We start from the raw sequence: 24,764 nt of genomic DNA, 5'->3' as shown, positions 1-24,764 counted from the left end.
CCACACTCAGGCGGCTTTATATTTTAGGCATAGAGTAAATAACTTCAGGGTCAATACAGCAGCTATCTCCCACCAGTTGGACGAGTAACAGCACTACCTTCTGGTCAGCATGCACTGACTAGCAGTGAAGGAGGGGTTGTGGAAAGCAAAAGGAACCTCTCAGTGAAGTTCACAGATCCAGCCAATATAGGTCATTTATAATCCTAGCTGAAGTCGCGATCGGATCTTCATGCTACTCAGAGGTTGGACACCAAAGAATCAGAATGTATTGTCCAATTTTACTACTTTCAGTATGCCATAGATGGAGAATGTCCTGTCTAGTGCTGGAATGACCGCCATCGCTGCTGTAGACTGCAGGATCTGTATTTCTAGGTATCTGGAGTGTGTGTGCAGTAGTACTAATATGCATATGCCCACATGCAGCGGTCCAAAGAAATCTATAGCCACTTCCTCCCAAATATGCCCTGGTAATTTTGTCATCTGTAATGGCTCCAGGAATGTATGTGGTTGTAAGCTCCGACAGATGTGACCTGACTTCAAGGTTGCTTCCAGCATTTGATCCATTTGTGAGAACCATACCTTTTGGCGTGGAAGTCTCTTGGTGGACGTGATGTTCCTGTGCCCTTGGTGCACTAGCTCTATCACATGTTGTTGTAGGCAGGATGGTATGATGATTTGACTTCCTTTCAGTATCAGTTTTGAGGGTGAGATTGCCATTTCATCACTTACTTGTGAGAGGGTTGCCTTCAGTGTTATGTCCACCGCCATGGTTCTTTCTGCCACAGCTTCGTGCAATGTACTTGAGTACTGTTACCCTGGGGTGCGAATGGTGCACTACAAAGTTGACATATTCGTCCATTCGATCAACAGGAGACGACGGCTCTGGTAGCGCATGGTGCGACAGAAATTCCGCTGGATTAGCCTATTTCCCTGGTTTGTGGATAATGTTAAACCGGTATTTCTTTTGTTCCTGTTGTTAAATCTTTTTTATAAAATTTTGACAAACAAGTAACGTAAGCAACCTCATCCCACCCTCTCGCCCACTTCCCCACCCTGTACCCCACTCCACCCCAGTCCAGCCCAGTCCTTGCCAAATGTTCAATGAGGTCCTCTTCACCCGACTGTGTCTGCCCATTGTCTTCCAGTCCATGCCTCTTAGCCGCCAGCAGTCTGTTCATGTTCCTTTCCTCTCCCTTATTGTTGATGCCATCTGTGCTTCATGGGGGTAGATAAATGGGGAAGTTTGCATATCATCTAGAAATGTTCCATGCAAGCCCCTTGCTCTCACTTCCATCCCTCCTCCCTAGGCCTTGCACTATCCGCTGTTCTGCTGCTACCCATTGCTGTGCGTCGGCCAGCTACTGTGCCAGCACAAGGTCCCGTGGACTTTTCCATGCAATTGCCAAACTATGTTTTGCCAGCAGCAACAAGAAAGCAACCATCTTTTTCCTCTGACTTCCCTGATTCCCCACTGGTAACACCCCCAGTACGCATGTGTTGGCGGAGCAATCTAGTTGGACTCCCACCAGGGCATTAATCCTCGTACCACCTCTCCCCGGTATTCTTGTATTATTGGGCACATCCACACCATGTACCAGTAACTAGCTGAGTCTTGTTCTCACCTGGGGTAGTTTCTGTGGGATCATATTGACCCTATGCAGGAAGTTAAATTGAATCAGCTTAAAGCACACGTTTCTAGACACCTTGCTCATTTGCATACATATTTTCTCTGACTCCTCGAAAGTTGCCCCCATGTCCCTCCCCCATTTGTTTTTAGCTTTGAGCTGTGGTTAGAGGCCACTATCCTGTAGTGCTGCATACAGCCTAGAGATGGTGGGCCTATTGTTCCCAATGGTGAGGAGAGTATGTAGAATCAGGGTAGTCAGTGGTTCTTTGGGTATTATGCCCCATCTGCTTGTGAGCACACTGGTTAGTCTGGCATAATTAAGGAACTGCCCCTATGGCATCTGAAACTTACCAGCCCAAACATAGAATGGCATTAATGTCCCTGCCTCAAAGAGGTCACCGAGCACCAGGCACCCACCTCATGTACACTTCGCATCCCCTATGTCCAGTGCTATCCCCGCCACCTTGGCATCGGTCCTCAAGGGAATCTCTGTCTGTGGCCATCTCTCAATCCTAGCCTAATGCATCCCCTTTTCCATGCCTGCCTCACCACTTTGCTTAAGCAAGATCATTCAGACTCCCTTGTTTCCCGCCACAGCAGCTCCATCCCTGTATGATGCCTTTTTGGTCCCCCCAGCAGCTGCCGGTACAGTCCCCCCTCTCCCACCTCCCATCTAGTGGAGCGCTGTAATTGGGCCATCAAATAGTATAGCTCGAAGTCTCCTGCGTAGTGTGGACAGTGACAACCTGTGCCGTTTCCCTTCCCACAATATGTCTGCAATTTTATTGTCTAGCAGCTTCAAGGATGGAGCCCTGGCCATGTAGGGGATATTTCCAAACAAGTAAAGCAGTCTGGAGAGTATCAGCATCTTACAGATCACTATTTTGCCCATTAAGGACAGAGGCAGTCTGTTCCAGAATGCAATTTTGTCACCTATCTGCATGAGTGCCCTTCCAACTTTCTGCTGGAAGGTGTCTACCATAGAGTGGTTTATCTGGATGCCCAAATAATGGAAGGACTCGTCCTTCCAGCTCAGCCCGTCCTTCGGCAGTTCTTGCAGCGCCCTACCCCTTAGTGAGCCCTGCAGAAATAGCAATGATTTCTCCAAATTCACTTGAAATTCAGTGAGAACCTCTATATTCTGCAGCACATCCGTAATGTAGGAGATATGTACCCTGGGACTATGGACATAGCCGTGCCATAGGTTCCAGTGCTAGGGCAAATAATATGGGCGGTGGCAGTGGGGCAGTGGGGCAGTGGGCAGCCCTGACAGGTTCAACTCACCAGCTGCCAGCTGCATGAGACCACCTTACCCATCTTCACCCGTGCCAAGGGTTCTTGGTACAACACCTAGATTCACTTCAGCACATTCGTCCCTAACCCATTCCTCTCAAGAACTTGTAAGAGCCACTCCCAGTTAATAGAGTCAAAGGCCTTGGCCCTGTCCAGAGAGACCACTGCCAACTCCTCCACCGACCCTTGAACATTTTTGATAATAGAGCCTCCTAAGGTTCATCGTTGTGCTTCTACCCCATACAAATCTGCATTGGTCTTGATAGACCAGACCAGATACCTCCTTAAGGAGTCTGGCCGCCAGTACCTTACCTAGTATTTTGGTGTCTGTTTAGCAACAATATGGGTCGATATGATCCACTGTGGCACAGGTCCCTGTCTGGCTTAAGCAGTACTACAATGGTGGCTTCCTGCATAGTTGCCGTGGCCCTCCCCTCCTGAAAGGCCCAATCATAAATATTTCAGGGACAAGGAACCAAGAGGTCACCATATTTCTTATAAAATTTGTCCGGGAGGCTGTCTGCTCCAGGCATATTCCCATTTGCCAGTGATTCTATGGCACTTTTTATCTCGTCTTCTGTCAGGGGTTCCACTAGCGTGGAGGCCACATCCTCACTCAGCCTAGGAAGGGAGGCCTGGCCAAGCACCTTCTCCATTTCCTGGCCATGCCCCAGGCCCCTGCTCTTGTACAGCTGTTCAAATTAATTAGTGAATTCCTGTGTGGTGGCTAGGACCCCATTCTCGGTCTCCACCTGTGTGATCAAATTCTGGGGCTGGTCCCGCCAAAGTAGCCAGGCCAGGAGCCGGCCTGCCTTGTTCTCCTAACCGTGGAGCCTCGTTAGATGATGCGCAAAGTCATGCTTGCCCAGGTGCTCTTGCACCTGTCGTCTATGCAATCTACCCAAACGAGCTACGCACCACATGGTGACCCCTTTGCCAGATCTCCCTCTAGCACCCTAACGCAGTCTTCAAGGTCATTAAGGGTGGACTGTAGTATCGAGCGGAGCCCATATGTGGCGGCTATGCACTTGCCCCTTACTACCACCTTAAATGCCTCCCATACAACTATGTAGTCACTGACCAAGCCTTCATTAATCTCAAAGTAGTCCCCTATGGCTTGCCTAAACTCCTCTGCATACACCCCATCCATTAATGCCTCAGCTCACAGTCGCCAAATAGGGGATTCCCCGCTCCTCCTTCCCCAAGCCAATGTGGCTTTTATAGGGCATGGTCTGATACACTCCTCCCCATGTATTGAATCCTCTGAAACTGAGCAAACTGCTCATTTCTCATGAAAATATAATCTAGTCACAAATATGTGCTGTGCAGATAGGAATAGAAGGTATAGCCCCTCTCATCACCCTTCTTCTACCGCCAGAAATCGACCATGTCTAGGTCTCCTAGCATGTGGCCCTGGGATTTAGATTCCATTGGCTTATTGCATTCCTTGGGGTCTGATCTCTCTAACTGCGGTTGGAGCATACAATTAAAGTCTCCCCCCATATCTGTTCCCTGGGTCTGTATCCCCACCATGCCTACAACTCCAGGAAAATAGGTGTCATTATCTGTGTTAGGGGTGTAAGTGTTTGTAAGATGAAAGTCCTGCCTTCCTCATCGCGCTGGACTTTGGACACCTGGAAGGAAACCCCTCTCGCTATCCAGGTTAACACCCCGCTAGAGTAGGTGGAATAGGTTGTACCATGCACTTCGCCTTCCCAGCTACCCTTCACCTTCTCGAGATCTGCCCTATTGAGGTGAGTTTCTTGGAGCAGAGCCACCTGCACCCCACCTCTTGAGAAACCCCATTACCTCCACACGCTTGGCTGGGCACTCCAACCCTCTCAAGTTCCACGTGAGTATCGTCAGTGACCCCATGGTTCCCTTTGCAAACTCCCTTTCTCGCACCTACCGAGCGCATGCTGTTGTCATGTACGCCACTTTGCTTGGTTGCTAAGCTGGACTCCCCCCCTCCCCACTTCCCCGTCCTCAACAACAGTCCCCACTGAACAACCACAGGACCATCAACAATGAACCTGTAACCTCATAAACCTCCAGGCTGAGTACCTGCTATGTGGGCACACCGCATCGGCCCAGCTCTCCATCAGAGGGAGCCGAACTCCATGCTTGTGCCGGGGGTGTGTGGTCACACGCAATTCCACTAGGGTGATGGGTCGCTAATGTCCATCCGGGACCTGGGGTGTAGTTTGTTCTCCTAAACAGGCTCCCCAGCAGTCCCCGCCCCCATCCCAGTTCATGTTGCAGCAAATTTGTGGTCCTGTTAGCTTGGTCCAGCATTAGTATTGAGGACCCAGGGCCTTTATGGTTTTCTCCATTTGTAGGGCAGATCTGCTCAAAGTCCCAGCTTAGTCCTCCGCTGAGTGCTCGCTCTCCCCATGTAGTTGGAGGGATCTGTCCTGTCCTCCGCCACTGTGAATCTGTCACCTACTGCCTGGTCGGCTGAGGCATGACTCTCTCCTGTCCCCAGCGGTCTCATACTTCCCTGTCTGCCAGGGCGCCTGCCTCTTCTGCCCGGCGCAAGCTTTTGGACCAGCTGCCCTCTGCCTTCCACCATTCCCATGCCTCCTCAGGGGAATTGCAAAACCAATGATGGTCCCCTTCAATGATTTTAAGTCTTGTGGGGTACATACGCATGTAACAGATATCATTGTCCTTGAGGACCCGGTTTAGCTCCTTGAAGCTCTGCCGCATCTTGTATAGTTCGGGAAAACCATTATTGGTGAGTTGGAAAATCCAATCAGGCCCCTTCTTTTGGCTGCCTGTAGGAGGACAGCGTGGTCATAGTAGTTGAATATCCTGGCGATGACCGGTCCATGTCTGGCCCTGGTTTTCATGCTGGGACCCTATGTGCATGCTCCATCGCAAACCACTGCGAGAGGCCCTTCTTGCCCAGTTGTTCCGGCAACCCCCTTTCTAAGAACAGCTCCAGAGAGCCCCCTTCTATGGTTTCAGGGATGCTCACTATCCGTATGTTGTTTCTCGAGCGGCCCTCAGCGTCCTCTACCCAAGCCTCCAGGAGTTTTGTTGTCTGCAGAAGTGTGGATATTTGTTTCTTAAAGGTCTGTACCTTCACCTTTATTGCCATGACTCGCGATTCAGTTACCTTTTGGCTCTCCATCGACTTGTGCATGTCTGCTGTAAGGAGGTTCAATTCCTCCCATATTGTGCCAATCTTGGATTCCAGAGCAGTCCTAGAGCTCTGTACCACCTGCAGGACTTCAGCACTTTTCCCCTCCATGTTAGTTGTCTGCACCTCTTGCTGTAGGGTGGTGGCAAGGCCCTTGGAGGATGTGGCTGTGTATTTGTCCATCTTGGACTGCCTACTTTTCCCTCCCATCATGGTCCGCTCACACGCCTGGGTTTCTGGTGCGGGTCACTCTGTTATCCGGATTGCAGTCCCCTCGCAAAGGGGGGTCCCCACCTTCACCGCCTGTCCAGAGGTGGGTGGTGTCAGGTGCCTGGTCGTAGCTGTCTTGGCCGCGCTTTTGATGCCCTTCCACCATAACTCCAGCAATCCCTTGGCACCGGCAGGTGTCCATTGGGTCCTCCTCACCTGCCTATTCTCCCACCGCAGGCATCCCAAAATGGGCGCTATCAAGTTGCCAGAGGTCTTGAAGTCCTCAGTTGCCTGCACCCCTGGGCTCCTTGTGCCGTTCGCTATGGGGTCTTCAGTCCCTCCGCTCTGTGCCACACCATGCACAAGGGCTCTAGCCTGCAACTGTAGACCCATGGGGCTGTCCTCCCCGCACTTCGCCACCAGTCTGTCCTGTGGTTGCCGCCTTGCACCCCCACCTTGCGGGGCGATGCCTATCAATGGCTGCTTAGGGTGTCTGTGCCAGGGCCCCCACTCTTGGTGCCCATATGCCTCCAGTCCTCCTCCAACCCACCTCCTCTGAGAGGGCCTTGGGTTTCCTGGTGCGCTGTGTGACTGGGGCTGTCCCTCCCTGCCTTACCTCCTTCTTGTAGCCTGAAAGCCTGCAGGTCTGCTACCCAGCTGTGATGCCTGTGTTGCATCTTCTCCTTGGGTAGTGCAACTCTCACTTGCCACTACGGGTCGCAACAGCCATCCTGCTGTCCACGTGTGGGAGCCGGCTAGTCCTCCAAAGGCCCTGGATGTATCCCCAGTTGGCAGGTAATCTGGGATGTGGGGGCTCGCACACGAGCACCTGAGGGGGGAGGAGCACACACTCCCATTCACTGGTGACCCACTGGTCCTCAGATCAATGGAGCGGTGCCTGTGCTTTCATCTGTATCCCCCGACACCATCTCACAGTACCTCGCTGATTTGGGGCTGCGGCCAGCTGAGGTTGGGCACTGCAGCCCGGTGGCTGCTCCCGTTGTGACTCCACGACCGTCTGTCTCCACAAACGTCTGCAATGTACAGATCTACTCGGTGCAGCCTACCACAGCCAATGCTGCCACTCTCGTTCTCTCTAATTACTACAGCAGCGTTAGATTCTCTGGGCGGCCATCTTGGTTCACCGCTAGCACTCCTCGTGCCTTTCCTTTCCTGACAGGTTTTTCTGTGAGTCTTGGTCCTCGTCAGAAATGGATGCTACCTCTGGGTGCAGCCTGCTTTCCGCAGCACAAATGTAGCCCTTGGGCTGGTGATCAACGCTGAAACCAGGATAATGTTACGATATAGTCCGGCGGTGGCAGGAGCCTCGCTGTTCTCCTGCTACATCAGTCGCCCACTTGTATTCTTGAAATTGCAAGACCCCATCATGCGAGGCAGCATCTGGGCAGATGGTTTACCATAGATTGTAACACGTGCCTGGTGGTCTGTAGCGATGGTGAATGGTTTTCAAAACACAAGATACTCCTTTTCTGCCTAGAAGTATCTCTTTTCGGCATCTGATGTATGAGATGATGTAGCATTCAGAATGACTGACTGCCATTTGAGTGTTGTGACAATATTACCCCAGTCCTACTAGGCTGGAATCCACATTGACTTCTGTTTGTAAGTTTGGGTCAAAGTATGACATACATACAGCCAAACCCGCGACGAGAAGGCCAGAGGACAAGGCCTGCACTACTCTTTGCAGCTCCGCTGCGAGTGCCCCCATCCATTCAGCTGGATCAGCTGATCATTGCACACATCTCCTTCGGTGACACTCCGCGCACACAGCTGTGCCCCTTCTCATGGAATGCCCGGTCGCCGTGTCGGGAATATGCAAGAAAGCATCTTTTGAAATTGCCGCCAAAACTGCTTCCCTTCCCGCCAACAGCCCCAACTCAGCCCCCAGCCCTGCCGGCTCCTCGCCCCCGCTTTAAAGGGAGAGGGAGTGAGCCGCCAGGCAAAGCCGGGACGAGAAGGCCAGAGGACAAGGCCTGCACTACTCTTTGCAACTCTTCGCTACTCGAAGTCTGCCGTTCGCCGTGGTATCCTGCCCGATTTACAAGGTAAGGAGTCCCTAACTCCTGAGCTGCTTAAAACACTTGCCTCCAGACTTCAGCGTCTGCGTGCCCGCACCCTCACATGTGCACTGCTCTCAAAACCTATGCCCACAGACGTTCGCAACACACGCCTGCAAACCAGATCCCTGAAGCCATCCACCAGCCTTAACGTTCCTCCCTCAGCAATTCATAAATCCCATAGGCTGCGCCACACTATGACCCCGTGCCCACACTGTATGCACGGCCCTGACCACAATGCAACTGCAACAATGGCTAAGGGCCTCATTACACGGTAGGCGGTAAACCATGGCGCTATTAGCGCCATGGTTCATGCCGGTAATTTACCGGTACTGCCTTGGAGGAAAGGGGAATTACCGCCCTATTCCAAGGTTGGCGGGCGGTAATTCCCCTTCCCCCATTGCCCTTCCCCATTCCCATTTTTGCCCCATAGGGCATAATGGGAATGGGGAAGGCGCTAATTACGGTACCGCAAATTGCGGTACCGTAATTAGCACCCTGGTCCCTTTGCGGGTTGGATTTTTAACGCCTGCAAAAAGCAGGCGTTAAAATCCCCAACCCGCAAAGGGACCTCGTAGTAAGGCGGTAAGGATTTACCGGTACTGGTAAAATACTGGTACCGGTAAACCCTTACCGCCTACCATGTAATGAGGCCCTAAGACTATCGAAAATGCACCCCCCACCACTTCAATGTGCAATTCTTCTACCACAACCAGGGTATCCACTGATGTAAATGCTACTTTACTTGTGTCTAGGACCCTAGAAAATGTTCCCCCCACTACTTTGAATGTGAATACCGCAATGTGCAATTCTTCTACCACAACCAGGCTATCCACTGATGTAAATGCACCTTTACATGTGTCTAGGACCCTAGAAAATGTGCCCCCCACTACTTTGAATGTGAATACCACAATGTGCAATTCCTCTACCACAACCAGGCTATCCACTGATGTAAATGCTACTTTACCTGTGTCTAGGACGCTAGAAAATGTGCCCCCCACTACTTTGAATGTGAATACCGCAATGTGCAATTCTTCTACCACAACCAGGCTATCCACTGATGTAAATGCTACTTTACCTGTGTCTAGGACCATAGAAAATGTGCCCCCCACTACTTTGAATGTGAATACCGCAATGTGCAATTCTTCTACTACAACCAGGCTATCCACTGATGTAAATTCTACTTTACCTGTGTCTATGACCCTAGAAAATGTGCCCCCACTACTTTGAATGTGAATACCACAATGTGCAATTCTTCTACCACAACCAGGCTATCCACTGATGTAAATGCTACTTTACCTGTGTCTAGGACCCTAGAAAATGTGCCCCCCACTACTTTGAATGTGACTACTGCGATGTGCAACTCCTCCACCACAGCCATGCTATCCACTACCACCAATTCCACACCTGAACCCCACCTCAAATGTGCCCTCATCAACGCCCGATCCATCAATGCTCACGCCCTAGACATCCACGACCTCATCACCACCCTAGATCTAGATCTTCTAATGGTCACTAAGACCTGGCTACATGAAGCCTCAGGCCCCGCTCTATCCCTCGCTCTCCCACAAGACTATGCCATCACGAGACAAGATCACCTGACCACAGGAGGCGGTGTCGCTCTCATAGCCAAAAACTCGATCACCATCAGAAAAGTAGACAAAACTATCAACAATAACAGCGACTACCTTCAATTGAAAGTCACTATCTCACACCACTGCCCCATCACCCTACACCTCATCTATCGGCCACCAGGCCCCTTGGGAGACTTTCAGGCCTCCCTCACCCACCTCCTGGCTGACAACCTAAAAAAGTCATCCAAAGCCATTCTCCTCGGTGACATCAACCTAGGCCTAAATGACACCAAAGACCCTGCTGCCAAATCACTTGACGCAGCTTTAGCCACTCTAGGATTCGCCAACACCATCACAGACCCCACTCATGCCCTAGGCAGATCATTAGACTGGATAGCCCATCACAACTGCCCCCTCACAGTCACAGGCAATACCCCCACCCGTGGTCCGGCCACCACACCATCACCTTCAACATCCTCACCTCCACCCCATCCCCACCCCAACCCTTACCACCAGCCCTCACAAGAAGTGGCCGCCAACTGACCAAAGAAAGACTCTTACCCTTCCTACAGGGACCTGCCTTTAGAACCCCTTCTCCAACGACCCAGAAACTCTTGCCAAGAATTACGACTCTGCTATCTCGGCAGCAATCAATGCTATCGCCCGACTTAAACCGCACAAAACCAAACCTACCAGCCACACCAATGCTTGGTTCACCCAAGACCTTCTCAAATTGCGCACTGACAAACGAGCAGCATTAGCCCAATGGCAATCATCCCGTGATGATAAAGACAAACTTAACTTCAAATCCCTCGCAAATGATTATAAGAAAGCCATCATCAAAGCCAAAGCCATATCATTTGAAGATAGAATCTCTGAGGCCAAATGTAACTCCAAGGAAATGTTTGCCATATTCAGGGAACTTGAGACCCCTACACCGACCCCCCAAAACTTCACCAAAGATAAAGCATGGAGCCATGCGAAACAAGATCAGCTCTCTCCAAGCCAAAATTCTGAACACCAAACTAGCGCTCACCACCCCCCCTAAACCCCTCAACCCCCCCTTTCCTCAGCCACAAAGGCCCCCCCTACCTTCTCATTCAAAACCATTCAGGAGAAAGACATGATCAACATCATGCAAAAACATCAAACCCTCCAATTGCAAAGGAGACCTCTGCCCCGCCTCCATCATCAGAGACTGCGCAGACACCCTTGTCCCTTTCCTAACAGCCTTCATCAATGCCTCCTTCACTACGGGGAAAGTCCCCTCATGCCTCAAGGAAGCATGGGTCCGACCTCTCATAAAAAAACCTACACTTGACCCCACCTCCCCTAACAACTACCGCCCCATCACCACAGTCCCATTCCTCCTCAAGATTCTAGACAAGGCAGCCTACCTGCAGGTCCAGCACTTCCTCGAAGAGCATAACCTTCTAGGACTGAGGCAATCCATTTTTCGGCCTAGGCACAGGACAGAGACCGCCCTACTCGACCTCAAAAACCAAATGGATGACGCAAGGGACCAAGGTAAACCTGTCCTGCTCCTCCTCCTCGACCTCTCTGCAGCTTTCGATCTTGTACATCACAACATCCTTTGCCATCACCTCACCTCCACAGCCAACTTCTCTCAAGAAGCTACCACATGGATCACCTCCTTCCTCCAAGGGAGGACCATGCAGGTCTTCTCTGACCTAGCCACTGCGTCACCCACCATCATGCTATGTGGTGTCCCCCAAGGCTCCTGCCTTTCCCCTACCTTATACAACATCTTTACCCACCCCCTCTTCCTAATCCTCGACGCCATGGGCATCTCTTACACCAACTACGCCGACGACACTCAGATCCTTCTCACATTAACAGGTGACTATGACACTGACTGCGCAACTCTCAACAAAATATATAACACAATCCAAATGTGGATGGCCAACAATGACCTTTGCTTTAACTCTGACAAAACTGAACTCCTACTCGTAGGTTCCACCAACACCCTCAAGAAACTTGACGCCCAGTTTAGCCACTTTACCGTTGACTCAATCAGAATTCCAGTACTGGACACGGTAAAAACACTAGGGGTCTATCTTGACTCCAACTTGTCCATGACCAGACAAGTAAATGCAATCGCCTCCTCTGCGGCTTAGCATGCAAAACTCCTCAACGCAATCAGGCCGTTTCTGTCAAAAGACATTTGCGCCAACATAGCCAGAGCCATAACTGGTTCCCGGCTAGACTACTGTAATGTTCTCTTCCTAGGGACCTCTAACAAAAACCTTGAGAAGCTGCAAATAATCCAGAACAGTGCCGTGCGTGCTGCACAAGGCATTGCCAAGAGAGAGCACATCACTGCTGCCATAAAAGCGTCCCACTGGCTCCCCATAAAGGAAAGGATTTTATTCAAAGCGTTAAGCATCACCCACAAATGCATCCACCTCTCAGCCCCAGCGTACCTATCCCAGAGCATCCACCCGGCCGTCTATACAAGACCCACCAGGACACCCTTTGCCAATATGCTCCCCGTACCCAGGGTAAAAAGAGCTAGAGCAGGTGGCGCCAGCTTCCCCTACCTTGCTGCTTTACATTGGAACACCCTTCCCACCTCTCTGCGAGCTGAACCCTCATTAATTGCTTTCCGCAAAGCCATGAAAACTACCTTGTTCACCTTACCAACCCCATATGTTTAAACTCTCATGACTAACATGTATGATGTACTATGGTGTATGATACTCCTTATCGCTTAACACAGGATCTTGCCTTACTGTAACCCATGGCACAGCCTGTACCTGTACCTGTAACTAAGTTCCCCTACAAGTAACAGCGCCACAATGCCTGCGCGCTATATAAATGTAATAAATAAAAATGCTATCTCAAGCCGAATTTTGTTGAATGATGCCTGGCATTCCTGGTCCCAGCCAAATTTGCAGTCTTTCTAGGTGAGGGTTCTCAGCGGAGAGCTAGTGGAGGCGATATCGGGCAAGTATCTTGTGCAGTAGGTGACAAGCACTAGAAATGACCGGACTTGTGCTGCATTCATGGGTCGGGGTGCTTCTGTGAGCGGTTTGCTCTTATCTGGATCTGGTTCCATGCCGTTCTGGGAGAATATGTGCCCAAAGAATTTTAGCATTGATTTATTGAAAGCACATTTGTCTTAGTTCAATGTAAGGTTTACGTCTTCTAGTGCCTTACAGACCGGGAGCAGGGCAGTGTCATTTGATTCCTGTGATGTTCCATATACTAAAATGTCATCACTGTAGTTTAAACAGCTCCTGATGTGGCAAATGACCTTCCACATTTCCTCCTGAAATATCTCTGCTGCTAATGATATTTCGAAATTGAGTCTCTTATATCGTAGTAGGTCCAGAAGATAGTGATGTAGTGAAAGTATTGATGTCTCTTGACTACTAATCTCAAACTTGTGGTATCCCTTGTTTAAATCCAGTCTGGAAAAACTCAATGGCCCAATTGAGTATGTGCATTAAATCTGTGATCCGGGGTGCTTGATGGTGTTCCTTCATTATTGCGTGATTGCGGACCCTCCTGTCGATGCACAGCTGGATCTGGTTATTAGGTATTTCTGTGCGCAGTGGCACCACTGGTGATACCCACAAGGGTGGGTCCAGCCGCTGGCTCAATCACATCTGCATGTATGAGGGCTTGCAGTTCCTTCTAAACTTGGTGTTGGATATTGAAAGGTATCCCTCTATAGTGCTGGGCGATCGGTTTAATTGTGGGGTCATTGTGAAGTTTAATTTTGCATCCTTTGAGTTTTCAAATGCCTTTAAATAGTTCCGGGAACGTGGCTTCAATCTAGGCTCCTAGAGTTATGTATCGGCCGGCCATTAGCCGATAGAGAAAGTGTATGAGCCCCATCTGTATGGCGGACTGGAAACCTAGGATGCATCTGCACGTCTTCTCAGGATCAATTACATGGATTGTAATGTTGTCTGATTTGTCTTTGTAGGTGCATGTGGTGGTGAATGCACCCTTACATGTCAGCGGGTATTTGGCTCCATAGGCATAGATGTCAACTGGAGCTTTCTTCAGACTGGGTGTCTGTTTCAGTGACTAGAACTCTGTTTCTGACATTACATTTACTGTTGCGCCTGAATCTATAAGGAACTCATACGTTTGTCCATTTATCTGTAGCGGAAGTATCAGACTGTGTGCTATGGCTGTATGGATGCATAGGCCGTATAAGTATCCTTTTCATCTGTTTCTGCTTGATGTAGATTCAGACTTGTTGGTGGAGGGTGTTGTCGTTCTTAGGTGCTGTAAACGTCTTCACCCTTTCTGTCGCCTCTCTGGTGAGTTTGTATGTCTAGTACCAAGTGCTGTGTTTTTCCCAAGTAGGATGTCTTAGTACTAAAGTCCTCCTCCCTTCATCCTGTGGTGGCAGTAGGTTGCTTCTATATGTCTGCATCTCTCTGCCACGTGAGCGTTGTATTGTGGGCGTTCGACACATGGACTGGAAATGATCCTTGCCCCCACATGTGGAGCCTTCCTGACCCATCAAAGGGCACAATTCTTTGTGTGGGAAATTGTATACACATCGATATCACTGCCTTTGTTCTCACCTTTGTTTTTTCACGTGTGATGGCTGTGATGTAATTTTGTTTATGGTTTCTTCTTTTATGGTAGGTGCTGATGAGATCTGGAGTTTGCACAACGTGGAGACTTGGAAATCAACTGCAGTGGTTGTTCTGGCTAATAGTATTTCTGTGAGAGTGTGTAATAGTTTCTTTTTAAACTTCATAGACTCACACCCCACTATAATCTGCGATTTGATTCTTTTGTCGTTCGCAATGTTTGACTTTTGCTCGTAGTCGCATTACAAATGTGTCCAGCATTTCTCCTTGGGACTGGATGGTTGTGTGTAATATATGATGTTCATAGTCAACATTTTTGTGAACGTCCAGGTGGCGTTTTAAGTCAGGGTCTGTGAGTCAGGGTCTTCCGGCAGCACAAAGATGCTGAGAAGGCCTCTTATTCTTTGATCTTCCTGAGGTCTTAGCGCATCAAGGTCAACATCAAATTCTCAGATCCACAGTGCCCATCTGGATCCCATATTGGTGGTATCTGTCATGTTGAATCGCAATAACGTAGGTATGGGGAAGGTGTCCCTCATTGGCTGGATATGTTCCACTGGGTCCAGGTCTGGGCCTCCCCATGCCTGTTCCTGTTCAAACATTTCTCGAGGATGTCTGGTTGCTCTGTTTTTTTTTTAATTTTTTAAGTCTGTGCACCAGCCTCTGTGCCTGTATGAGCGATTTTCTGGATTTTAGAATGTCCCTTGAAATATGTTGGCACATGATGATTTGTATTTGTTTGCTCACCAGGGAAACCAAAGATCCCTTGTCTGGGGCAGGGCATCCCTCCCGTATGATAGGAGTGGAGAAAAGTGATCCGCAGTCAACTGCACCGTGTCCTCATTGCATTGGGCCTCCGATGTGGCTGCCTGCTCCCGCTGAGGCATTTCTTGCCAGTGCGGGCCTTTGCAAGGAGAGATGCCTGCACTATTGCTGTGGGGTCGCCGGGCTGGAGCCCATCGCCCCTGTCTCGGGTGTGCGAATGGGTGGCGCCGCTCATACTCGGTGCCTTCAGCTCTCCTGCCACTATCTGCAGGGAGTGTGTTATACCATCCGAGCCTTTCCATCTGTGTGTTCAGCACAGAATCAGTCAATCATGCATGTAGGAGGGTCTGAGACCGCTTCATCACCCGTTTAGTGTCTGGCTTATGCTGACACGTTATTAATCAGAATACGTCCACACGTGTTCAGTGTTACATGTAATCTGCCTTTATTTCCCAACCCATTCCCCACATGTCACGTCTGGTTGTTCCATAACGAACCTTCCAACATAACGACATGGAGTGACTGTAAGCAAGACAATACACTGAATAACAAGTCTTCCTCATGAATCCAACCTCTTCCTGTGTTCAGATGTCTCATCACTGAAGCATCTACAATCTCCAGGAATTGATCTGCTCCCCAGAAAACCACCCTGTTCCCACGCCCTTAAAAAGAGTGCTTTACAAACTACTTAAGGCATAGTAAAATAAATAAATAAATACAGTTAGCTTATTATATTTTGGAGGCGTGTATGAATAACAAGGACCACTTCTCTGCCCATTCCCCAGAGCGAACTGTTCGTTTGACAACAATTATCTCCAGCTCCTCTGCTGGGAACTCTTGCCGGTCATCATTTCAATTTCCATCCCTTTACGCCAGACTTCTTCCTGTAATCCCTTTTCCCATGTACAGTCTGCTGCTGCATTTCACTAACCTGTATTTGGGAACTTCTGATTGACTTCATTTCCTTGCAATGAAAGTGTCTTATATATAATGCATTAATGATGGTAGATGTTATCCAGTTATAGTTAAATATTCATGAGTGTTGTAACTGTAAATTGTAACTTGCTATTAGAGGTTGGAAAACACATCTTGTTGCGCTGGTTCTCTAGATCTGAGCAATCCTGGAAAAAGAAATTGTGCATGAGCATAAGCATTTATTCCTGTTATGCTATTCTCCTTCCCCTTTCTTCGTTCCCTTTCTTCGGTACTGCTTAGCCTTGACTTGCTTCCGTATGGGATTCTGCACTTATTGTATTATGGGGGCTTGCAGGGAACATGGGGTATTGTGAGTTGGAGTTACTGCTTATTTTATTAGGGAATTTTAGTTTTTTCATTTTTGAGTGGTGGAGCATAGTATAACTTGAGCTGTAGTTTGTCAAAGCTAAGCATTGCACATGGGTAAACAAAACATGACTGTAAACAAAGATGGTTTCTTTATAAACCACAACCTTACTATGCCTCTTGTTAAACGAACAACTATGCAGATGCACTGTTGGAGCAAGTTTCATAAATCTTGATTTGCATATGAAGACCTGATTAAGACCATTCTTTACTAGCGGTCGTTTTCCTGACAGAAGCAGCTGTATACAGACACACGTAGAAACAATTCCAGCCTCACCTGGCAACAAGTAAGCACCAGTTGTAAAGAACAGGCACAGCAATCACGAGCAGCCAGCGATAATACCACTTCCCTGAGGGATCCACCACAAACAATTCCCGCTTTTTTCTGAGGAAACAAAAATATGGTAAGGTTTATTTATTACAAGTATTTCTGTAGATTGGACCTGCATTGTGAACCTCAAAGTTCTTTAGAATAACCAAGCAGAGAAAATAATGTGTTACAGGGCCACAGGAGGACGGGAAGGTGTAGAAAGGAAAGGATGGCAAGGAAAAAAGCCTCAGCATTCAAACTTGTACATTTTGATTAGTTAAGTTTGTAAGAGAAGAGCCTTGAAAGCGTTGCAGATAGAGATTGAGCTATGGACAGTTAGAATTCTGTGAAGTGGAGATTTCCATATTCCCACAGCAAAGCAGCGAGGGCACCAGATAAGATTTTGACATGAGTGTAATTACTCCTTTATCTGCGTGTAAAATGATTTTTCAGGGGATAATTTTCATTCTTGACAGGGGATTTTAAAGGAAAATAAAAAATTTTAATTTAAAAACATGGATTTTTATTGTAGCACATTGTTTTACCCAGTAATTACCATTCGTGTTTTTTTTATCCTAATTGGCCCTCTTCTGATCAGATAACCCAATAGCTCCTTGGCGTGGGATGCCCTGCTGAGGACTCTTCAGTGCCGAAGATAACCAGGGTTGGCAAACTGCCTATATCTTATTATGTTTTTTGTTCAGAATGTTTGCCTGATTTGAGTATTTAAAAAGAGATGTTCTGCAATTCACCCTTTGTAGGGAGGCCTGAAAGCCAGATACCCCTTTCTTAGAGGTTTTTAATTTGTTCATGTGAGGAAGATCACAGTTACGTGATCACGATCATGCCTGAAACATGCCACCAAGCATAACACCTGGTTTGATTCTGAACTTGCAACCCTGAAACGCAAGTGCAGAGCAGCGGAACAGAAGTGGCAGACCTCAGGCTCAACCTCTGACAAACTGGCCTGTCACCTTCTTCATAGGCAATACTGACTCTCCATTTGCTCAAAGAAAAGGGCCCACATCCAGGCTCGCGTCTCTGGTGCATTCAACAACACGGCTGGCCTCTTTAAAATCTGCAAGGAACTAGCCAACCCTTTCGCAGTATCCACCTTGCCTCTTCCCTCTCAGGCCCTCTGCAATGCACTCGCCATACACTTCACTGCAAAAACTCAGGACATCCTGAGCACTCTTTCTCTTCCTTTTACACCTCCCCTCCTCCCATCCCCCTGCCACCTATGACCTCCCATCCTCCCTCTACCTCTCTCTCCTACTTCTCCCCTATCACATCCGATGAGTTACTAGAGTTGTTCGATCTATGATGGTCTTCTCCAAACAGGTCTCCCCCTGTTCTTCCAGGACTATTAAGGACAATATCTTCTCTCTTACCCCTGCACTTGCTGATTTCTGCAATCATTCTCTTACTACTGGGTATTTCTCCTCTTCCCTCAAGCACTCTCTTGTGCACCCCCACCTGAGAAAACATTCTGCCGACCGTGCGTGTCCGGCTAACTACTGCCCCATCTCTTTCACCCTCTTCCTTTGGGAAACTCTTGGAGAAGCTGGTCTTTACCCAACTGACCCAGCATATTTTATTTTTTTAAAATATGTTTTTATTTATTTCAACAACAAACAGCACACAACGCACCTCAACATGGTGTTAAAAATAAAACCAATACTAACTCGACCACCTCCCACCCCACTTCCCACCCCTCGCGAGTCTCACGATCACAGCCTCAATCCACTAGTGTGTAACTGTCGCATCTTCTTCGCTATCTGGGGGTGCTATTAGTTCCTGGCTCCTCCAGTCCTGAGAACGTTAACAATGCTACCAGGTGTAGCCAAACTGTCAGCGTCTCGGCTTCTTCATCGCCTCCCCTGCGTACCGCCTCTCTCCATACTACCATTTCAACATCCGCCCATTTCATTAAATCTCACCATCAGGCCTCTGCACTAGGTATTGTGTCTGCCTTCCATCCCATAGCTATCCTGCACTTCGCTAATACTTAGGCCAGGTCTTTAGGTTTACTCACATGTTTAAGTTTGCGTGGTCTAGGGTATACCCCCACCATGCATGCCCACAGAGAGTCCACTATTAGTTTAATCCCTTTGTCTGCTAGTAGGTTAGTGACTTCTACCCAATATCTTGCTATTTCTGGGCATGCCCAAAACATATGCACCACCCCTGCTTCTTCTACAGCGCATTTTGCGCAATGTTGTGTGGTTTCATTTGCAAACTTGGCAATTTTCTTGGGGGTCATCTATGCCCTGTGGGTGATATACAGTTGTATCTGTTGTAACCTCACAATTCTTGATACTTTCTTATAGTATCTCTGCATCTGCGCCCACAATCCATCACTCATCGTCTCCCCCCCTTCTTCTTCCCAGTCTTGTCCTAACTGAGATTCTTCTTTCCCCACCTTAGACATCATTATCTCATATATCCGGGAGATCTCATGGCCACCTTCTGACACTGCCTGGAATGTTTCTATTGCGGCATCTGGCTGCTGAGACAGCTCATTCTCTGACCATGTCTTCCTCACCAATACCATGAGCCTAGCATATGTGATATATTGGCCACTGTGCAAACCCGTTTCATCTCTCAATATCTCAAAATCAATCCTTTCCCCATCCTGCCATATATCCCCCATGGTCGTCACCCCCACTGGTTCCCAGTGTGTTCTAATAGTTATCCTTAGTTGTTCATCTACACTTTTCAGTGTCACTAGGAGGACTTGCGGGGAGCATGGAGACAGTCTCCCCATCCATCATCTTGCAGGCCCTCTGCCAGATCTTCTTCCCTAGGACCAACAGCGCCGATCTCCTCCGCTTCGGGGGTTCAGTTACCCAAATCCACTCATTTAAAAAATAAGCTGCACATTCCGCTCTCAGCAATCTGGATTCTGATGTGGTATCATCGGATAGCCATCTTACTACACATTGAAGCTGGCCCACCAGGTAGTATACCTCAAAATTGGGCAGTCTGATCCGTGCTTGATCATGCGGGGTCTGCAATTTCCACAGGGCTATTCTGTTCCTGGTGTTGTGCCAGATGAACCCCCTACATATGCTATGCACTCTGATAAAAAAACGTTTTGGTATCAAGTATGGGACGTTAGCGAAGTTGTGTAGTAACCTGGGCAGCACTATCATCTTCAGCACTGCCACTCTTCCCATCATGGTCAGGGGTAGCCATGCCCAAAATTCTCTGCTGCGCTCGATCCCCTTCACTGCTCTTTCTGTGTTATTCTTATGTTCATCCTCTACTTTATGATATATATCCACCCCTAGGTATCTAAAGGTGTCTGTTGCCCACCCTATCTGCAACACCGGCAACTTGTGTTTCATTACCCCTACATATCTGCCTAAGGGGAACACGATAGACTTCCGTGGGTTAATCGTTATACCCAATATTATTGCATATCGCTCTAATACCTCCAGAATATACTGCAGGTTTTCTTCAGGATATTTTAGATATAGTAACATGTCATCAGCATACAGCGATATCAAGTGCTGACCCCCTTTCGTGTTAATTTCTCGGTAATATTGTAGTGGTGCCTCAGGTATATTGCCAATGCTTCTAGTGCCAGTATGAATAGCATCGGGGACCAGGGGCATCCTTGCCTGGTACCTCGGCTTAGGGTCCACTTTTCCGAGAGGACCGATCCTGTCCGGACACGAGCCACTGGTTCACTATATAATAATGCAACCCACTTCAGATATGCTGGCCCCATCCCACATTTTTACAAAACCGCCATCAACCGCGGCCATTTGACCGAGTCAAAAGCTTTAACTGCGTCTAGCGATACTGTAGCTATTTCCTGGGAGCTCCCTTCCATCTGGTATCTAATATGGTGCAGCCTCCTGAGGTTGTCGGAGATGCACCTCTGGGGGAGATATCCCATCTGATCATGGTGTATGAGGGTATTAATCAAAGGTTTCAATCTGTTAGCCATTACATCAGTAAGTATTTTGCTATCTTGATTTAACATCGATAGCAGTCTATAAGATCCACAATCAGTACTAGGTTTGTACGATTTCAGGAATGGGATAATAATCGCTTCTCTGAAGGTCTCTGGTAGCCTGCCCTTGTCAAACGCCTCATTTAGCATGGCCAGCATCGGTGGGAGCAGGTCAGTCATGTACATTTTATAAAACTCACTCCGGAGACTGTCTGCTCCTGTGGCTTTATTAATAGGTAAAGTCCTGATCACATTTTCAAGTTATTCTATTGTGAATGGTGCCTCCAATCTCTCTCTATCCATACTCAAAAGCTTAGGTAAATCAATCTCTTCCAGTACCTCCCATATGTCAATATCCTCATTTTCGATCTTATCAGAGTATAAGCAGTCATTTACGCCCTCTTGAAGCGCTGAGAGATACCATATTTAGAGAAGACTTGAGGAAGTCCATTAGGAAGTATTTTGAGACCAACACAGGCAGTGTGCAATTCTCCGGTACGCTTTGGGAAGCATTTAAGGTGGTGGTGAGAGGGTAAGCAATCTTGAGGTCAAAGGGGTTACAGGGAGGCATATTGAAGGAACTGCAACGCACGGAAAGGGAGATGGAGGATGAAATGGGAGAGGAGGCAGACCCCCCAGAAGGGATGGCAGTCATACGACAATTGCAGGAAACATGTAAAGCCCACTGGGAGCGGATGAATAACTTAAATTATAGGAAATACCTGGAAAGACAACATGCAGAAGGCGACAAACCAGGTAGACTGCTGGCTTGGTTGTGCAGGAGCGAGGTCCCGAGACAGGTGATTTGAGAAATACATAAAAGTGATGGCTCTTTGGAGGACACCCATACTCTGCACCTCTTATTGCCTCTACTACTGTACCCGCCACAAATACGTAATCCAACCTAGTGTGCAAGTCATGCATGGCCGAATAATGTGAGTACCCCCTGTGTTGTGGGTGAAGCCTTCTCCATATGTCTATCAACTGAAAGTCTTGTGTGAGTACGCCTAAAGCTTTCGCAGCAGGGTTCGCTCTGGTCATCTTGCAATCCGATCTGTCAAGCCTGGGGTCCAGTGTACAATTAAATTCTCCACCCATTATTACTACTCCATCTGCGTATGGGCTGATCTTGCTATATAGGTTCTTAAAGTACGTGGTGGTGTCATTATTAGGGGCATAGATATTGATGATGTTCACTTCATTATTCCCCACTAGCCCCCTCAACTGCACCATCCTACTGTCAATTTCCACCTCTTGCTGTAATCATTTGAAAGGGACATGAGGTGCTATCCATGTAAAAACCCCTCTAGCATACATCGAATATGTAGCTCCCACCATGGTCGCCTTCCATTTCTTCTTGATCACTTCAAGTTTATCGCTGGTCAAGTGGGTTTCTTGTAGCAGTGCTATGTCTATTTTTTGCCTTCTCAGGTACATCATGATCTTATTTCGTTTGATGTAACTATTTAACCCCTGCACATTCCAGGTCACTATTTTCAGGTCACCCATATCAGCCGTATCTGACTCCTCCCATCATCACCCCCCTTTTCCTCCTATTTAGACTGAGCTGCAACTGCGGACTCTCCCCCTAACCCCTTTGTAACTCCTCCCCCAATCCTCTCCCCCAACTGCCCTTAACTGAACTCCCCCCATACCTACCCTCCTTTTAACCCAAACCCCTCCCAACTGTTGCCCAGCTCCATCCCTGGATCTCAGGCTCCCCCGCATCTCACCCCCTGCCCTGCTAGTGTTGGTGTAAGGGTCGCAGAAGGTGGACACTATGCTACTAGTATCCCAACTAATCTACCTAATGGGGGTAAGGCTGTTCTCCCTGGCGTCGCTCCAATAATCCAATCTCAGTGCATCTAACATTTCACTCGATTAAATGTCTTCTAGCAATTACAATGCCCTACTAGAGCAATGTTTCCCGTGCCATCAAATTTGGTGATGCCTCTAATGATCCTTTTCCATGTATCCCGCTTAAAGATAACATTCCGTCCCATCTACACAGGCTCACCACCCACCCTGAAGGAAACGGCAGTTCACTTATCCTCTGCAGCTGTCGTTTGGCCTTCTGTTCCATCTGGGCAGTTTATCCCGTCCATCCATGCAGCGGCGTCCTCCGAGGATTAAAAAAAAAGAAAAGCGCTCTGTCTCTATAGAAGACCTTTAGCTTTGCTGGGTAGAGCAGTATGTACTTCAAGTTGGAGTCTCGCAGCCTCCTTTTTAAAGCCACAAAACGTAAGCACCGCCTTTGCACCAGGAACGTATAGACCGGGTACGCCGTGATAGTCGCTGATGCCCTGCTGATCGTTCCGCCCTTCTGAAAGTGTTCAAGGATCTTCTCCCTGTCTCCTATAGCTCAGAATTTTGGCTATGATCGGCCGTGGTGGAGCACCAGGTGGAGGTTTCTTTGCCTGGTCCCGGTGCGCACTCTCTACTGAGAACCCCTGGGAGAGTGCTCCCGCACCGATCTCTTGCAATATCATATTTTCAATATAGTTCGTGTGGTCGGGGGTTCTCCTCTCCTTCAGGGATTTATTTCTTCACGCTCTCCCTTCCGCTTCCTCTGCTCGGCTTTCTAGGTTATTCACCCTTTGTTGTAGGATATGGATCTCCTTGGCGTTTGCTGTGCAGATCTCGGTATTCACCTTTACTCCTTCCTCCAGCATTCCCATGCATTCTGCTATGGCTCTGACATCTTGCCTCAAGAGATTAACGTCCACGCTGACCGCATCGATCTTAGATTCCAGGGAGGTCCTCAGTTCCTCTAATTTGGATTCCCATGCCGTTTTCAGCTCAGCAATGACGACCAAGATCTGCTGGTCTCCTCTCGGCAGACTACTCTTCCCGGGCGCTGCCTGCCCAGTGGGCTTGCCCATTCCCCTGTCTGGTTAGGTCAGGTGAAGATTGTTTCACCTTTGATTTGGTCCCCTTGGTCATCATTACGTGTCCTTTGGCCCCTCAGGCGCTCTTCTTTGTAAGTACCTCTGGCTGTATGTCGCTTCAGCAGGTCTCCCTGGGCACTGTTCAAATAAGATCTGGTCTGGCATGGTGACACCACCTTTTCCTCTAGGCCCTTGGTGTCATCGGGCTTATGACTTCAGTGCCCTTGTTGCCTGAAAGCCGTTGCCATTTGGGGCGCGTGTTACAGCGTTCCATATGTCAGTCAACGTTATTAGTGGAATGGGCCTTCAGGTGCATAACAAGGGAGACTCACCCAGATCCAGTGCTGGCCTTAGGATATCACCTTTATTGTTCCTTTGGCATTTGTCCTGCTTTCTGTGTGTGCACTGTCACTCTCTGCACCATAGATGCACCACCTCCGTAATCACGTGTGACCACCACAGCCCAACTTCATCTGCAGGCTTCAGTTGCTTCTATAGATCTGTCTTACTGTGCACGGCTTCTTGACACGGCCACCATAACTCCCATTATTCTTGGCGCACACCGCGCGCGTTGCCTTGTATCTCTATATAATGTGTACCTAGATCGGTGCTTCCCTTACACTGGGCGCTATGGCAGTGTGGTTGTCATCTTGTCTGCATTTTGGTGGTGAGTGCGTGCCTCACTCTGCCTCAGTTCATTTTCTGATTATATCCGTGATTAGTTGCAAGGCATAGCAATTGCACAGTACTGACCCGTTCATTCCAAGGGATCCTTATTCCGTGGTCCGCCGTGTTATTGGCTCCTTTCCGAATAACATCAAACACTGTCTGGGGCTAAAGCGGGGCTCCTCTCTTCCGCCCTTCGATCTGCGCCCTGTCTCCACAATTTGTAATGCCACAATTTATTTACTCGAGTGGTCCCTTTGTTTTATTACATGAGGGATCCCCCTTTCTCACTGTACGCGACTCAACCAGTATTTCCTGCTTGC

At 48.5% G+C, this 24,764-nt stretch overlaps 1 protein-coding gene across 1 annotated transcript in view; it reads right to left on the bottom strand.

The window, feature by feature from the left end:
* Window positions 1-24,764, bottom strand: part of CNGA2 (cyclic nucleotide gated channel subunit alpha 2) — a 379,775-nt gene that overhangs the window by 149,857 nt on the left and 205,154 nt on the right. Inside the window, exon 4 of the mRNA XM_069613057.1 lies at window positions 16,891-16,998. Within this exon, the coding sequence (XP_069469158.1) occupies window positions 16,891-16,998 (108 nt within the window). The remainder of the gene's footprint in view (window positions 1-16,890; window positions 16,999-24,764) is intronic.

This window comes from Ambystoma mexicanum, chromosome 5p (genome assembly GCF_040938575.1).
Source record: "Ambystoma mexicanum isolate Mex_15411 chromosome 5p, UKY_AmexF1_1, whole genome shotgun sequence".
Classification (NCBI taxonomy): Eukaryota; Metazoa; Chordata; class Amphibia; order Caudata; family Ambystomatidae; genus Ambystoma; species Ambystoma mexicanum.
Note: the sequence above shows the minus strand (reverse complement) of the source record. Positions and strands in the feature narration are given on the sequence as shown.